We start from the raw sequence: 16,978 nt of genomic DNA, 5'->3' as shown, positions 1-16,978 counted from the left end.
AGCACTCTGGCTTTTTATCAGGTCTAGATTTATATTAGAATGCCTTGAAAGACCTTGTTTTTAATGCAATCTTACTTAAACCAATGGACTTCAGAAATAGAGTCAAGGGTCATTGTGTTTTTCTTTCTACATAGCTCTGTGGTCAGGGACCTTATAGTCTGTGGAGCGGCAATAACCAAGACCTACTTGGTAGCTAGTACCCAGCCACTGATGGCTGCTTGCCCAGGCCACACCCCAGAAAGGCAGTAGTCATATCTCTATATTTCCACCACATGCTTGTATCTGCATCACCTTTCTTTGCCAGTTTTTTTATCCGTGAGGTACATACCTGCTTCCTTTCAGTACATGGGTGTCAGTGGTCTCCATAACACAGAAGGATGACAATGGCATGTCTAACTAGTTAATACTGTCTATGGCTGCCAAGGCATGAACAGATGCCTCCAGAGATGAACCTGATGAATGATTGAATGAATGAATGAATGGCAGCCTTACTGTCCATTGTGAAAGCAGCATTGAGTAAATTAAGGTTGTAAGCCCTGAAGAGAAGAAGGTGGTTCTCACTCTGCCTGATAGGGAGAGAATTATTGAGTGGCTTGACCAGCAAGCAGCTTAAGCCTTTTAAAATAACGCTCCAGTATTGTCAGAATTCCTATTAAAATACAGTCCTGCCAACTCCATGGCTGTTTATTGAACTCCTGTGTGCAAAATGTCATGCAGAGCATCATGGAATAGTAAAACAGTAGAATAAAACATCTGGCCTTAATGAATTAAGTGTTTTATGACGTTAGACAAACATCAAAATACAAAGCATAAATGTAAGTTGGTTTTAAATAAGTGATTTCAAAAATAAAATGTAGAACTTACAGGACGGGAAGAGTTTGTGGAGATAGACTAGAATGGATAAATAGGAATTTAATGTGCAATATTAAATAGAAATTTAATATGTCATATCCAAGAATGAGAAAGCCATGCAAACACAGCTCTAAGCTGAAGTCCATATAGCTTCAGGGACCCAGTTCTTAAATCTGTTTGGTTAAAGCAGATTACATTTCTGGAGGATGGAGTCAGGACGTGGTGCTTTTCAAATGTGACCGGTGTGTATACATTATAATGAAGGGAAGAGTTAGTGTTTAGTTTGAGGTGTTGGAGTTATACTTCATGAGATTATTGGCAACTGTATTGGTAAAGACTGGAGCAAACAGGACCCAAGGAGATGAATACAAATAAATAATGGGAGCCTGTAACCATTAGAATCGTGGAGTGGCTCCCTAAAAATTAAAATGCTAAGTTTAACATTGAGTCTCTTAGATGTCTGTGTAGGTGTCCTGAAATAAAAATGGTCATCGCTTCAGGACTTTTCTTACAGTCTCGGTTTGGGTGGGAGCGCCACCTCACACAGCTCCTCCCCCAACCCGCCCTTCAGAGCCCGCCAATCACAGCTCCTCCCCCAAACCCGCCCCTTCAGAGCCCGCCAATCACAGCTCCTCCCCAAACCCGCCCCTTCAGAGCCCGCCAATCACAGCTCCTCCCCAAACCCGCCCCTTCAGAGCCCGCCAATCACAGCTCCTCCCCCAGAGAGGCTCAAGACCACTCCCACGGGGGGTTATATAAGCAGCATCCTAGAAAACAGATTCGTGGTTCTTCTGGTCTCTTCCCCTTCTCCTCTCTGGGGGGGTTGGCAGGGGAGACAGGGGAACCGCCTGGGGAGACGCCTGGGAGAGCTTTACGCATTAAACCTGGGCCTTTCCAGATTTTGGTCTGATGCACCGGCGTCGGCGGAGAGGCCTTCAGGAGGCCTAAAACTTATCCGTCTCCATCTGCTGCGGCTGGAAAGCTGTCAGTATATCCTCAGTGTGGTCTGTATAAATAGGGGTGGGAAAAACACGTTATTTATAGCAGTGTGTGTATTACAATTATATATATCAAGAAAACTGGGAATGCCACGTAGAGATTTTCTGCTCTAAGATTAGGCTGACCTTGAACCTGGTTCCTCCTGCCTGCCCCTCCCACGTGCTTGTGAGTGTTAGAGCTCTGGAGGGAACGGTATCCTGACTTGTCATGAAGTCAGGCTATACCTGAGGCTGGGATGTGGCAAGGGATGGTCTCCCTGCAGGATGTAGCAATCCTGCTCTTCTCCTGGAGAGAGGCGTTATCTGGAGCCATTATATCTGAGCTCTACAAATCTGTTGTTTCTTCTTCGGCTCCGCCCAAGATGTTACTTCTGTTTGACTCTGCTAAGGGGAAGCCCTGCAGAAATGTAGCCGTCTCCTCTGGCTCTGGCCACAAGTTAGTACGTTTTTCTGCTCAGCCTCCCCCCAAGGGAACATCTCAGCAAGGTTCTTCTGCTCAGTGTAGGCAAAAGAAGGTCTTCACCCAAAACTCTTTTGAGGAAGAGATTTATTTGGAAAAGAGGAGTCCAGGAGAGTGGCTGCCTCCACCAGGGTGGAAAAGGACAGCCATAACTGAACAGGCAGAGGGGTTTGTATAGGGTTTCCTAGGGGCGGAGTTTCTCCAGGGAGAAGGTTTTCTGCTCAGGGATTGGCTAGTTTTCCTGGTCAGGGATTGGTTGGTTTAGTTGGTCAGGGGCAGATTTGACTCGGGTTTCAGGGCCAAACTGTGTATCTTTCACTGGCCCTTTTTAGCCCTTTGGCTCTGGCTTCAGGGCCAGGGTGGGTTTCTTTCACTGACTCTGGTTTCCAGGCCAGGGTGTGTTTCTTTCACTGACTCTGGCTTCAGGGCAAGGGTGTGTTTCTTTGGCTGACCCTTTTACCCTATAGGCATGGGCCACCACACCTGGTGTTATGTGGTGCCAGGCTTTGAGCCCAAGGCTTTGAGCTGCTAAGCAACCACTCTTCCAGTTGAGCTGTATCCCAGCCCCAAAGACTAAGGAAGACTTGGAAATAAATAAGACCTTTTCTTATTTTTAATAAGTATTCTCATGTAACAGTATCCCTCCCCACCACACACACACACACACTTGCCATTTCACAACAAATGGTGACTTGGTTTCTGCTGTATTGATTTCTCATCACTCTCTGGCCTGTTTCAAACTGTAGGTACCTGTAGGTACCTGCTATGCCCTGAATCTTCTTCTAGGTCCTCATCAAAGAGAGGGCATACCATGTGCTACCTAAACGTAATTTTATCATTGCATGATGCTGGATAACACTGATAAAGACCCGTAGACCATGCTTTAGATAAAGGACAAAATCTTTAGCCTCAGTGTGAGTAGTTAATAACATGTTTCCATGTAAAACATCGATGCCTAGTGGACACTTGACCAAAAGATCTTACTAAACACAATCTCCAGCGATGGAAATGTTAAAGTTTTCATGTATTTTTTCTTATCATTGGTCATCATGTCGTCAATATTTTCTGATTTTTTTTTTCAAAAAAAGAATAATATTTGATTGCTATACCTGTAAAGAAAATTGAGGATGCTATATTGTAATACTAGGGGGCGGAGCCAGGGCCTTGAACATACTGGACAAACTCAGCCACTAAGCCATACATCACCCCCACCCCCAAGCCCAAGCAAGGTTTTGTTGGATGCTGTCATCAGCTTTATTTGCAGGAGAGTCTATTGCTGGGCCAAATTTCTTTCACTCCATCACAGCTCAGTGGGAACCGTGGCTTAAGATGCCCTTGAGACAGCTAATACTTCTGTACTACCTGGACAAATTCAGAGTCCATAGCCTAGCAACAGTTCTTGTTATGATTAAAGCTTTAACCTTGGTCTCTTAGTTTTAGAAAAGCCCAGACTTTGATCTGTTGGTACCAGTTGTCCTAAAGCTAAAACAACGTATTCCATGGTCACAGTTAAGTTTTACCGAAAGGCTAAAGAAACCTTGTGCCCCTGTGGGCCAAGGAATCTTGTACTTAGACTGACAATTATGAGGCTCGCTCTTACAAGCAGAGATCCTTCACAAATGTGTGTCCTTGGTAGTTTCCCCGGGTTCGCTGGGGAAATGTGCCTGTCCACTGTGCTCTCTGGCTGCGGTTTCTGCAGGTGAGAGTCTGCATCTCGGGGCTCATAGCCCTTCCTCCCACCTTCAGTAGTAGGTGCCCGCCAGTGATGTTGTGCCGAGACCTCTGATTTTCTAAGGCATTTGCTCTTGCTACAATTACAATTCAGAAAAGAAAGGCACTTTTCCTTTCACATTCTTCCTCTCAGTACCTTTCGGGCACGCTGTCCACCTCCTTACCAGGCTTGTTTAAAAGGTGTAAGTGGGATGTTAGTGGAAGGCTGGAGGCTGGACCCTGCTGCTCTAAGAGAAGGAATTTTGATTCCTTTCCTTTCTTCTTAAAGTTAAGGATCTTGAGCATAATAGCTACGAGTCTCTCTGAGTCATTGTGCCTGGAAAGGTTTTGTTCTGCACAATGGTTCGCCTCGAAGCTAAAGTTAGAAACAAATTGTAAATGCTTTAGTGCTGCTGAGCCCGTTTGTAGCCCCGGAATAATAACTCTCATCACTGGCTGTCCAGGCAGCGGGGTAAGGACTGGTGGGAAAATCATTGAAAACATTCACTCGAGGGGCTCTGTAAGAGCAGGACCGGAGGGCTGTTGCTGGGGTAGGATTGTTATTTCATTTGCTCTTATTCTTAGCCATTTGGTTATTTTATCATCCAGGTTTGTATTCCCAAATAAATATGATATTAAGAACAATTTCATTTAAATCTAGAGTCATGATAAATCCTCTTCCTGCATTTCTTTTCTTTCTTTCTTTTTTTTTTTTTTTTGCACTTTTTTTCTTTATTGGTAATTTATATAGGGTTAGATTTGTTCACTTGAAATCTGTCTTGTCACAATGAAGTAATTCTCAAATGATGTATCGTGTGATAACAGAAAGTAGATATCCACGTGGTGTTGTTTGGAGCAGACTCAGCCACTTTAATATTAATTAGTGAAAATATTGTTTGTTCTTCAGCTCCCTCCTTGGGCCTGTGGATTCATAATGGATACCAATTCTGACCCAAAGAACTGCCCCTTTCAGCTCTGCTCCCCAATAAGACCTCCGAAATATTACACATATAAATTTGCAGAAGGCAAACTCTTCGAGGAAACTGGACACGAAGATCCCATTACAAAGACCAGTCGTGTTCTACGCATAGAGGCCAAAAGCAAGGTAGGTGTTGTGATCTCAGCTTTCAGCTCCCCGATACTCAAGTGCACCGTGCCAGGGACTTCAGAGTCGGGGCCACATCAGCACTACTGTTGGAAAATCCTTTATACTATAAAAGGTCCAGATGATTTTAGGATACATCATTTTTTCCTCTTAATTTTAATACACATGTTTTTTACTTTAACATAGACTTAAAAATCTCTGACTTGCATGCTAAGCGTCGTTTGGCTTGCTTATGTTTGCGTTGCAAAGCTGAATTAATAAAAAGAATAAAGAGTCAAAGCTGGCACACAGTGATGGTAATAATTTTGAGAGTGTGGTAGGTAGCTGATTGGAGCAGACCAGACGAATGCAGTCCGAGCCTCCATGAGGCTTCACTGTGGCGGAGACAGTGCCAGGGGCTGAAGAAATCATTACTGATGACGCACTGACAGCCACAACAGAGAGTATATTGAGTGCATCGGAAAGGTTGTGAAGGGACCTTACCTTGTCTGGCGAGATCCAGGCAGTCTTTTCTGAAGAAGGGCTGTTTCAGGGAGCACATCTGTCTTAGTTAGGGCTTCTACTGCTGTGATAAAACACCGCCACCATGAACAAGTTAGAAAGACAGGGTTTACTTCAGCGAGAAAACCATCTTCTCTTCCTAGTACTCACATGTTGGCTCACAGTCACCTGTAACTCCAGCCCCAGGGAATATGACACCTGCCGGTCCCCATGGGCACTGCACGCATGTGAGGCAAGCATACATGCAAACAGGACACCCATACATATAAAATAAATAAACAATTTTAACTAGATTCATAGTTAGCTAGGCCTTTGGAGGATGCAGAGAGCCATCAGTGTGGACTGAGAGAGAGTTCACGCACTAATGTTGAGCATTGTGACATTTTCTGGGGTCGGACAATAAAGCCAGTAGGACTTTTTAATCAGCTTATTTGTAACTATTCAAAGATCAGAATTGTCCATATCAACTGGGCGGTGGTGGCGGCGCACGCCTTTAATCCCAGCACTTGGGAGGCAGAGGCAGACGGATCTCCGTGAGTTCGAGGCCAGCCTGGGCTACAGAGCAAGATCCAGGAAAGGCGCAAAGCTACACAGAGAAAACCCTGTCTCGGGGAAAAAAAAAAAAAAAAAAAAAAGAATTGTCAATATCTAGCCTTAGGCACAGAGAGTATGTTATACTAAAATTTCCAACCTAAACGGGCATTTTGGCTTGACCTGCAAGAACTAGTACTGGGCAATGAAGAGCGCTTTCCAAGTTATTTTCCTACTGGGAGAAACTGCCAGTGTTCAAGCCAGGCCTGCTGCTCTTCTCCGGCTCGTTATAGACCAGCGGGTAGCTGAAATCCAGAGCTATGTGGACAGATGTCATAGCCTCTCAAAGCTGATGTCCAGTTCAGAAAGTAGCGTACTGGGGAGTGCCCTTCATGATACTTGAAACTGGGGTTAAGCCATTTGAAAACTCTCCTTTCGTGGGGGGTTGGCTCCGTGGTAGAGCCTTTGCCCAGCAGATGCCCCGATCCCCACCACTGCAAAGAAACAAACCGCAAAGATGTTTCCTTACGTGCTACTGATTCTTCCTCCCCAGGATGGAAAATTAGTGCCCATGACAATCTTTCACAAAATGGATTCTGAGGACTTGCAGAAGAAGCCTCTCTTGGTCCATGTATATGGAGCTTATGGGATGGATTTGAAAATGAACTTCAGGCCTGAGAGGCGGGTCTTGGTGGACGATGGATGGATCCTAGCGTACTGCCACGTTAGGTGAGTCAACACGTCTCTCCTGGCAGATGGTGCTGGAACATTGTGATGATAGCTATAGTAATGATATGTTAGGGGCCAGGTGGTGACGGCGGTGGCACACGCCTTTAATCCCAGCACTCAGGATGCAGAGACAGGCAGAGGACCTCTGTTGAGGGCTGTATAGTGAGACCCTCTCTTAAAAAACCAATAGATTCAGGGTCAAAGGCTCACTTTCTTTTGTGGATGTTGGGTTTATGTGTCCCTAAGCCTGGTAGATCTTGATTCAGTTAACAGATTAGTTTGGTCCAAAGAACAAAAGACTAGTTTTTAGGACCTCTGAGTAGATACAGCAGTGTCTGTACTTGATCAGTAACATTCTTATTTCCATGCAGTCTCCTGAATTCAGGTTTCTTTCTTTCAAGCTTTTGAGACGGGGTCTGTCTTTGTAGCTGCAAACTCATGACCTTTCAAGTGCTGTGATTCAATGCATCTAATGTAGGCTTTTCTCACAGAGCCTCGCTAAGTTGAACTTCTTTTTTTCCATCTAATTCCCATTTTATTTTAGCTGTTTTCAGAACAGCCTTATATTTTTATTTTTACTTAAAATCTTCTCTCTCTCCCTATCTCCAGAACAAAGTCCAGATTTCTCTGTAAAATTCTCATGATCTGGCTTCTCTCTGTAGGGTATCCACTGGCCAGGTGCCCTCAGATGACATGCTCTGCCCCTCCGTGTCCTGGCACGTTTTCGATGGGTCTTAGTTCCCCCTTCCTTACCCTTCCAGAAACCCGCTTCTTTCCCAGCTCAGTTCAGTGTCATGTTCCAACGCGTTATCCGCGCTCCTGACCCATCCCCCCTCACCCATTCCTCTGCTCAGGTAAAGCTTAAACACGCGTGTTACAGCGGCTGCCATCATGCCTGGTGACTGTGGTTTGCTTCCGCAGGCCACTGCGAGCCACTCCACGGGCAGTTCTGCCTGTGTGTGTGTGTAAGGTCTGCCCTCGGACAGTCTGTAGTAAGAGGTCAGTAGGAACTCAGGCAGAGCTGTTAAATCAGCTTTTGGTTATCTTGACAGTTGGCAGCTTGTTGTTTTGTCTCCTGTGATGGGCTACCCCATACTGGTTTAGGCTTGGCTTAGACAGCCTCTGTTGTATATTTCTTCTTGCTGTTTTCTCCCAGCCTTTAAAAGCACAACAACAATTCTGAGCTCTAGTGCTACACACAAGCCTGTGATATAGTTTGCTGACCTCTACTGTATCCTTTTTTTTTTTTTAACTTCCACTACAGGGGTGGTGGCGAGCTGGGCCTCCAGTGGCATGCTGATGGCCGTCTAACTAAGAAACTCAATGGCCTTGCTGACTTAGAGGCTTGCATTAAGACACTTCATAGCCAAGGCTTTTCGCAGCCGAGTCTAACCACTCTGAGTGCTTTCAGCGCTGGAGGGGTGCTTGTGGGAGCATTGTGCAATTCTAAGCCCGAGCTGCTGAGAGCCGTGACCCTGGAGGTGAGTACTCGCGGGTTGCAGCCCGGCCGGCCGCTGTGCCACCGTTCCGAGAGCGGAAAGCCATTAGTTTGAAGGCATAGCAAAGCTCTTAAGTTTAAACAGAACTGTGCTCTAGGAGAACTTGTGAAATTATCTTAACCCCGCTCTTTATTCTTCCCGGACAATGGTCTCTACGGGTTTTGCAGGATTTTCATTGAGGGACTGATGGCTGTCCCCAGTGAGCCTTTGCTATTGGTCAGAACATTTAGAAAGCCAAAGGTATATGTGTGTCATGGTTCCAGAAGTCTGGTGGAGTGTCCTGTGAGTCTGGATGCAGTGTGTCCTCTGACACCTCATCCATGTGACAGTGTACGGCCCAGCCACATTTTTTATTCCTGGACTTGGATACAATTTGTAGATACCCCATTATTTTGTTTCTTTTATTTTCTACTGTGTAGCTAGTCAGCCAGGCCTCATGCTCACAGTCCCTCCCTCAGCCTCTTAAGTGCCAGGATTTTAAGTGTGTACAGCACATCTGGCTTACATACGCCATTCTCGGGGCTCTTTTGGGCGTAGTCCTGTGCTTTGACTGAACCATCAGTTCAGAAAATGCCCTGTAGTCTTTTCCCAGTCTCCAAATTGTGAAGCTGTATTACAGCATCAGGCTTCACGTCCATCTTCTATTTCCTACTTAGACAATCTGGAAAATAATGACTGGAGCAGTTCAGAGTAGTTCTTTTCAAGGGGTGTGTGTGTGTTTTTTTTAAAAAAATATCCATTATGGAGGAAATAAACTTAGCCATAAAGATAATAACAACAGAATCACTTACAATAGAAAATACAGCTAACCTTAAGTTTTAGAAATTAGAAATAACCAGAGATGCATATGTAAGGATATTTATTTCAGTTACTTATTACAGTGAAGAATTAGGGACAGCCTAAATATTCAACACAAAGTATTCGTGTATGAGTCAAAGTCATTGATTATAAGCACCCAGAGTTATGGCTGGCTGAAGCAGAAAGGGTTTGCTGGAGTAGGAGGTAGGAGCAGGTGTGTCAGAACCAGGGCTAGGGGGCTGCACACCCAGGAGCAGAACTGGCCGGGGCGGCTGCCCCTGGGGAGCACAGAGCACCTTACACTGCCATCGCTGCTTCTGAAAACTGGACAGACGTCACACATGGCCTGGGAGATTCTCCACGATGGCCATCTGTGCGGTAGAGCTGGGCCCCTCCTAACAAGGCTGGCAGCTTTGTGGGTGCAGAAGAGGCATCCTGCTGGGCAGCCTGAAGGGATCACAGCGCCCCGGACTCCATCAGTGATACTGCGAAGGAAGCTGGCAAGCAGCTGCTCTGGAAAATAGAGCTTTAGATGAAAAGAGCAACTTCCCTGTAATTAAATGTTTTTTATTTATTTTTATTTTATGTGTATGGGTGTTTTGCCTGCATGTATGTCTGTACATCACATGCATTCCTGGAAACCTCAGGGACCAAAAAGGGTTTTGAATCCCCAGAAACTGAGTTATGGACAGCTGTAAGCCACCATGTGGGTCCTAGGAATTGAACCAGGGTCCTCTAGAAGACCAGCCAGTGCTCTTAACTACTGAGCTGTCTCTCTATCCCTTATAAATGTTCCAGTAATTAAGGCCAGTCGATGATTTTCGTCTTCTTTTATCTTGGATATTTTTCCAGATCTTATCTAAGTACTATTTAGGAACTTTCTTGTAAAATTCCAACAGGTGGAGCAGAGTTTGTGGTTGTTGGTGCTTTTCTCACTGTTAAAACGGTCCAGTCATGGTCGTAAAGTAACAAAATCTACTGCCCTGACTATTTTTAGTGTATAGTTCCATAATGTTAAGACATTTACTGTATTATGCGGTCAGTCTCCAGATGTCAGTTTTTGTCTTTCAAAACTGAAACACATCCCATTGAACAGCCCTGCCTCCCTCCCTCCCTCCCAGCCATGGATACCACCCTCTGCCCTCCGTCCCCACAGTCACCTCTTGTAAGAGGCGTCCTGCCAGGTTTGCTTGTCCCGCTGAGCTGACCTGACATTGCAAGGGGTACCGGGACTAGTCTGCGTGCTGGCACCCCGGTTTGCTTACCACTGTCCTGTTCCACAGGAAGACCCTGTCTCCAGCTCTCTGGGGACATACTAGGAAGGGGTTGCCAGGTCAAACGGTAAATGTCACTTTTGTTCTTTCGAGGAACTACCATGCTTTTTGCCACAGTGACCCAGCCATTTACACTCTAGTCCACAGTGCCCAAAGTGGTACAGCTTCTCTGCATCATCGCCATCTTGAAAAGCTCTGTGTTGTAGGGTTGTTTTCACCATCGTAGCCGTCCTAATGAATGCAGAGCTGCATGTGTTACTTTTGGATAATTAAAAATAGAAAAGGCACCAGGCTGAAAACAAAACCTGTGAAACTGGAAGGTAATTTCTTTGTGGTTCTATAAATGTCTGTTACGGAGCTGGAACGCTCTCCAGGCAGCTGTGAGGTACCCGCTGTAGTTCAGACTGAGCTGTCTTCTGCACACCGGGGTATGTGTTTATTCTGCAGTAGCCTTGTGACGTTCATTTCAGCAACCTTGGAGACGATATTCAAGCCTGGCTTCTTTTTCTTTGACTAGGCACCTTTCTTGGATGTCCTCAACACCATGATGGACACCACACTTCCTCTGACACTGGAGGAGTTAGAAGAATGGGGGAACCCTTCCTCTGATGAAAAACACAAGAACTACATAAAACGCTACTGTCCCTGTCAAAACATTAAACCTCAGGTAGGGAGCCACGGTTGCGATCCACTGCCCTGAAGCCCTCCAGACAACTGAAGGCACTCTCTGAGCTGAGGCGAGAGTTAAGAGGCCTCCCAGGTGTTTCTGCTTACGTTACCTAAACATCTTCCGGTGTCTTGTCTGCTCGTTCTCCACGTTTGCCTCAGTTTATACCTCAGAATAGCGTCCCCAGACCCTGATCCAGTATAACTCGATGAGATGAGGTCATGATCTCTCTGGACAGGAAGCAGTTGCCCCAGCTAACAGGTAACCTGGCACATAGGGCTGAGGCCTACTCACGAGTTTCAGATGAGAACACCCTCCTAGCACTTGGGGGCACCAACGAGAGGTAATTCTTTTCAAGGACTCACGGGTGATGTAAACACTATGTCTGTTCTCTTTAGCACTACCCCTCCGTTCACATCACAGCCTATGAAAATGATGAGCGCGTGCCTCTGAAAGGAATTGTAAACTACACTGAGAAACTCAAGGAAGCCATTGCGGAGCATACGAAGGAAGCAGGGGAAGGTAGGACACTGTCTGATCAGGGACCCTGGCTGACAGGACGGCCCTCAGCCACACTTCATGTACAGACCAAACCGTCTGCCTGTCATACAGGACAGACTCCTATCCACCCAGCTGACATCCATGTAGCCATAACCACCTGAGCTCTTCAGGGATAGTGTTAAATAAAGCAAACAGTAGATGTCCAGTGTGACTTGGAGATCTACACACAGACTCACTCAGGTAACAGTTACCGAGACAGTCTATCACTGCTTTTACCTCATTCATTTTCAGTGGATAAGAATTCTTCTGGGGCTGGAGAAATAGCTCAGTGATTAAGAGCACTTGCTGGCTGCTCTTCGAGAGGACCCAGGTTCAGTTCCCAGCACCCACATGGCAGCTCACAACTGTCTGTAACTCCAGTTCCAGGGGATCTGGTGCCTTTTCTGCTCCAGAGGATCTTCCATGCCTGTGGGGTACATAAGCTCACACAACCACATACAAATAAAAATCAAAGATAAAAAAGTCAGTAGAAACAACTCCTCTTTTTGCCTTAAAACTGCCCAGGAAGACATTCTGAGTTTGGAATTGGGAGGGCCGCCTCTAAGTCTGCCTGTGCCCAGCTCCAGTTCTCACTCTCCACTGCTATAGCTGCTGTTTCCAGGGTCCTAAACTCTCAGGTTCCACAGAGCAATGACGCCCTCCTAGGTCACAGCCACTGACCCCCCTCCACCCCAGGTCACAGCCACTGACCCCCCAACCCCAGGTCACAGCCACTGACCCCCCCCCCCAGGTCACAGCCACTGACCTCCCCCAATAGGTCACAGGTCCCAGCCCTCTCTGTGTGCCAGTCCAGGCAGGCACCCAGCTTCCTTGGCCATCAGGTGTCCTGCTTCCCCTGGTATAGACATTGGCCTTCTGCCCCTCGCCATCATCTCTTTGGTGGCAGTGATGATGGCTTTGGTCTTTGTCCCTCTGCTATTTGAGTGAAGTACTCAAAAGGAGAGGGCAGTATGGGTCTCAGTTTCCTGACCATCTGATCGCTTTTCTGTTAACTCTTTCAGGCTATCAACCTCCCAACATTATTTTAGATATTCAGCCTGGAGGGAACCACGTGATTGAGGATTCTCACAAAAAGGTATGCTGTCCATCCCCTGTGCATGGACAGAGTCCTCGGCGGTAGATGTATTATTGCGTGCGCGGTTTCCGGTGGTCAGGGCAGGGTTTCTGGCAGAGCTGCGGGCGGCACAGATGGCAGGCCAGGGGCATGGGGGAGCGGGAGGGGGCCTGCTCTGGGGCTCCGGGTACCAGTGAGGGAGCCTGCTAAGAGATGGTTGGGTCCTGGAGCAGACTCGGGTTAGCCTGGACGAGGACAGCCTGGGGAACCCTGGGATTCTGTCTAACCTCAGATGTTTCTTTTAGATCACAGCCCAGATGAAATTCCTGTATGAGGAGCTTGGACTTGACAGCACCAATGCATTCGAGGATCTCAAGAAATACCTAAAATTCTGAAATGCTGCCTTCAGCTGGGAACTGGAAACACATGGAAGTAATAATGTCTTATTTCCAGTTGGGTTAGCAAAAGTGAGATTTTTTTTTTTTTTTAAGTTATTACATAAGTTTTTTAAAGTTGTTTCTTCGTGTAAATTTTGCTTAATGTACTTCTCACTTGTCCCGTTCACACCAGCACATACCCCTAGCCTGGGAAGTAGTTTTCGGCCGTGCTCCATAGTAGGATGTGGAGAAGGAGCCAGAAGGCCTGGGCAGGAGACCGCCAGGCCTCCCTTCCAATCAGAACAGCTTCATGCCTATGAATAGAACTTTCTTTGACCAGTTTACAAATCAGTGTCCTTCCTCTTCACTAGTAAATACTTTTAGACACTGGCTGTGAGTCACCTGGCGACGCCCACAGCTCCGCTGTAAAGAAAAGAATAGCATTCTTCAGATTCAAATGCTTTAGAATTTGGGAATAATCTTTTCAACGCTTTATTGTTCTTTCAAACACTTGAGAATCCTCCCTAAAACCCTTGCATTTGTGCTACAGAAATTTAAGAACTGATGGCCACTCATGAGGCCTATTGAGCCTCACGCTGTGTGTATGTATTAATGTGTGTATGTTAAGACATCCTGGAGGCAGGGTGGCCATCTCGTGAATGGAGAGTCCTAACACAGGCTGTACAGAATGTCCAGTGTGCTCGAATAGCATGCGTGATTGGAAACAAAGCATTTGTCTCTGAAAGCTGCTTGGTGATGGAGGAGAGTCTTCATGCTGTGTTCCAAGATGAGTCCTTCGCCCTTCTCCAGAGAAATGGCATGTGTATCAACGACACTGCCTTTGGAGGCCGAATTGGTACTTAATCTTATTCTCAGTTTTGTAGGAAGATCTGAAATGATTTCCTGTAGATTTAGCAGAGTTGATGATTCTCCAAAATTCAGGACCACAATGAAGACTCTGTCTATGCCGTCCATCTCTCTTGTATACACAACAGAGTGACTGTCGTCCCTCAGAAGGCAAAACCAGCCCCTGCTGAGCAGCAGTTCTTTGGCACGTAGTAGACTTAAATCCTGATAAAGTCTCAAGGCTGAACTCGCCTGGGCCTTTTGGACCTGTTTTTTTAAAAGAATAGTCACATAAATGTTTTAAGAATTACCTCCACCACCACCACCCCCCAAAAAACTTGCTTCCATTTGCCCTTTAAAATAACTGCCCAAATAAGTAAATCACTGCCCAGTTATAAAGCACTTCTAAATAGTTTGTGTTTTCTGCTTGTCGGGGAGTCATTTCAGTATGCACAATGCTCCCACTTCTTAGAGTTGCTGCAGAAGCCAAATCTGACTCCACTTTAGGACATTGAACCTGCTGGAATGAAGTCACTGTGCTGTGCTGTAACTGCCAGATGCCTGGAAGCAGAAAGCGTCCAGTGCGTTTGGACGTCGTGGTTCCCGTGAAGGGCACTGTGGGTGCAGAGATTATGGGTCCCGCAGACGTGGACTCAGATCCCTGGTGATGGGAAGGGCACTGCAAAACTGCAGAACCTAAGATACAGAAGTCTACACTTGCTTTCTTGCTGCCCCGCCCCGCCCCGCCCCGCCGCACCCGCCCCAGCCACAGAAAGTCTTTTTGGCCTTTAAAGGTTTGGGTTTATTTTGCAGCTACACAAAACATACCTAATTTAATGCTGTTCTTTTCTTTCTTTCTTTTTTTTTTTTTTTCTCCTCATAAGCGTTTGTTTTTCTGTTACAGATGTCATTGTGATGGCTGGTAATATGCTGGCAGAATATTTTACCATAATTCCATTCCCTTTTAAACATCTGCACTTCTAGTATTTTCTTACATTTTCAATCCCCTCCTCCCATGTTTTATATTATTTATTTAAGATAGATTATCAGACAGATAATTACTGTGTCAAAGAGTATGGACATTCAATGCATAATGCCAAATTGTTCGGAGCTGTTGCCAAATCCACAATAATAATAATAATAATAATAATGTTCATTCATTACACTCTAGCCAGCCACGTTTCCTGGGCCGGTGGTTGTTGTTGTTGTTGTTGTTTTCAGGTAGATGCTTAATAATGTGTATTTAATGACTATCTCATGGATGTTTAAAAATGTCTGTTCTGTTTATCAGGTACAAAGTAACTGTGGTCTGTGTGTGCGTCACACTGTGTTACTCATTCTCCATAGCTTTAGATAATGCATGAGAATCGGGGTTTCGTGCCACTCCCATGAGAGGCCCAGAGCTATTCTATCCATCTCCTTTCATTTGAACTCTTTTGCTGTAACCGTGGACCTGTCTGTTTCTCTTTACATCTCTCAAGGTACTTGTCTGATATATTTTGAAGCTTCTGTTAACATGCATAAAGATTGGTGACTTTCGGTGGACTATTCACTGTCTGAAAATTGCATTTCTCTCATATAATGCTTTTCATATTGAATTCTATTTTGTCTGCTATTAAATATTTCCAAGCCTGCCTTTTGTAAGTCGTTTTTTGGTCTAGGAGATGCATACACATAGTATAAATTTGAGTTGCACTAAGAATATTTACAAGGCAGAGGTTTCTCCAGGCACCCCCAGTTCCCTTCCAGAGACAGACAGGACATGATGGCTGCTTGCATTCCTTCCGATAGGTCTCATGAAATGGGAACCCTGTGCCTCCGCGAGCATATGTGGGTGTTTACACGGATGGTGACACACATCCTACGCGTGTTCTAACGTGTACAAGTGCTCTCTCACCGGTGCGGCTAGCGTCTGTCTTAAGAGCCACATCTTAGTCCCGTGATCTAATGACCCGGCTTTCTGTTGGATAGACACGTCAGTTCTCACACTTCGGCTCTTGTCAGCAGTGCTGCAGACAGACCCTTGCATGTTTATCATTTGCATATGTATGAATATTCAGAGATGCAGATATCTAAGTAAAAAATGTTTACACTTCATAAAGTGTAAACATTCTTTTGATAGTTAAATTGCAAGATTCCTGTAGTATTGTTAGTTATTTGTGCCATTTTAGCTCTCTCATATCTACATTTTTGTCTTACCTAATCTGAACATTTTCGTTTTTTAACATGAATTCAGCCCGTTCATATATATGACTACCTTTTTTAGCATCCTTCTGAAACCTCATTTTATCTTTTATTCATAATAACATTATTCTTTTGTCTAAGGATTTCTCCTTTTTAAGAGATTTCTATTAATCAGTTAGTAAGCAGTTCCCGCCCTCTGGTGTTTGAGAAAGTACACATTTATGTGTTTCCAATCCCTTAAAACTTAGTGACCACTTTAAAATAAGTCCCAGAGAAAGGGTAGCCAGGCTTGCTGTAAAGACTGTAGAATTTCCGTCACAGCTGGGAACTCTCAGAGACAGGAATTTCTGTGAAGGACTCTTCATATGGGGCCCTGTGTACTAGGTCATATTTTACCAAAAACATAATTCCCAAGCTCCTTACTAATTGAAAATTGCAAGACTAGTCTGTGATAGACTTCAAGAGTCTTAGTTGAGGTTTTACACATGGCCGGGATTTGGGAATCCATGTGGAAATGCATTTCTTATTTCTAGACCCAACATAACATTTTCATGGATACTTACTTCCACATTCACAGTGTGGTAATCAGAATTTGTGGGCAGCCAGGTGTGGTTGCCTTCAGAAAACCCAGCATTTGAGCTGTTGTCCCACTGCATCGGTGACTTTGACAGAAGGGTATTCTGTGTCAACAGACCAAAAAGAGAAAGCAGTGATGAGGTCATTACCCTCCTGACTACCTCCAGGGACCCCTTCAGTTCTGAGCTGACGTCGGCAGGCCCGGCCTTCATGATGAAAAAGCCTTAACATACACTATTGGTCAGCTTTGTGCTTT

At 45.4% G+C, this 16,978-nt stretch overlaps 2 protein-coding genes across 6 annotated transcripts in view; one reads left to right on the top strand and one right to left on the bottom strand.

Moving 5' to 3' along the window:
- Positions 1 to 15,596, top strand: part of Prepl (prolyl endopeptidase like) — a 35,315-nt gene extending 19,719 nt beyond the window's left edge. For all 5 annotated transcript variants that reach the window (XM_042267600.2, XM_006986504.4, XM_006986502.4 and 2 more), the window contains 7 exons: positions 4,928 to 5,125; positions 6,711 to 6,886; positions 8,151 to 8,367; positions 10,975 to 11,124; positions 11,523 to 11,646; positions 12,687 to 12,760; positions 13,045 to 15,596. In XM_042267600.2, coding sequence (XP_042123534.1) covers positions 4,928 to 5,125; positions 6,711 to 6,886; positions 8,151 to 8,367; positions 10,975 to 11,124; positions 11,523 to 11,646; positions 12,687 to 12,760; positions 13,045 to 13,134 — 1,029 coding nt within the window. In that variant the 3' untranslated portion in view covers positions 13,135 to 15,596. The remainder of the gene's footprint in view (positions 1 to 4,927; positions 5,126 to 6,710; positions 6,887 to 8,150; positions 8,368 to 10,974; positions 11,125 to 11,522; positions 11,647 to 12,686; positions 12,761 to 13,044) is intronic.
- Slc3a1 (solute carrier family 3 member 1) overlaps positions 13,585 to 16,978 on the bottom strand; it is a 30,975-nt gene continuing 27,581 nt past the window's right edge. The window contains exons 9-10 of the mRNA XM_006986508.4: positions 16,710 to 16,826; positions 13,585 to 14,229 (exon numbers count right to left, since the gene is read on the bottom strand). Coding sequence (XP_006986570.1) covers positions 13,786 to 14,229; positions 16,710 to 16,826 — 561 coding nt within the window. The 3' untranslated portion in view covers positions 13,585 to 13,785. The remainder of the gene's footprint in view (positions 14,230 to 16,709; positions 16,827 to 16,978) is intronic.

The sequence above is a fragment of the Peromyscus maniculatus genome, chromosome 22, assembly GCF_049852395.1.
Source record: "Peromyscus maniculatus bairdii isolate BWxNUB_F1_BW_parent chromosome 22, HU_Pman_BW_mat_3.1, whole genome shotgun sequence".
NCBI classification, from domain to species: domain Eukaryota; kingdom Metazoa; phylum Chordata; class Mammalia; order Rodentia; family Cricetidae; genus Peromyscus; species Peromyscus maniculatus.
The sequence above is the reverse complement of the archived record's forward strand: the minus strand, read 5'-3'. Positions and strand labels throughout refer to the sequence as shown.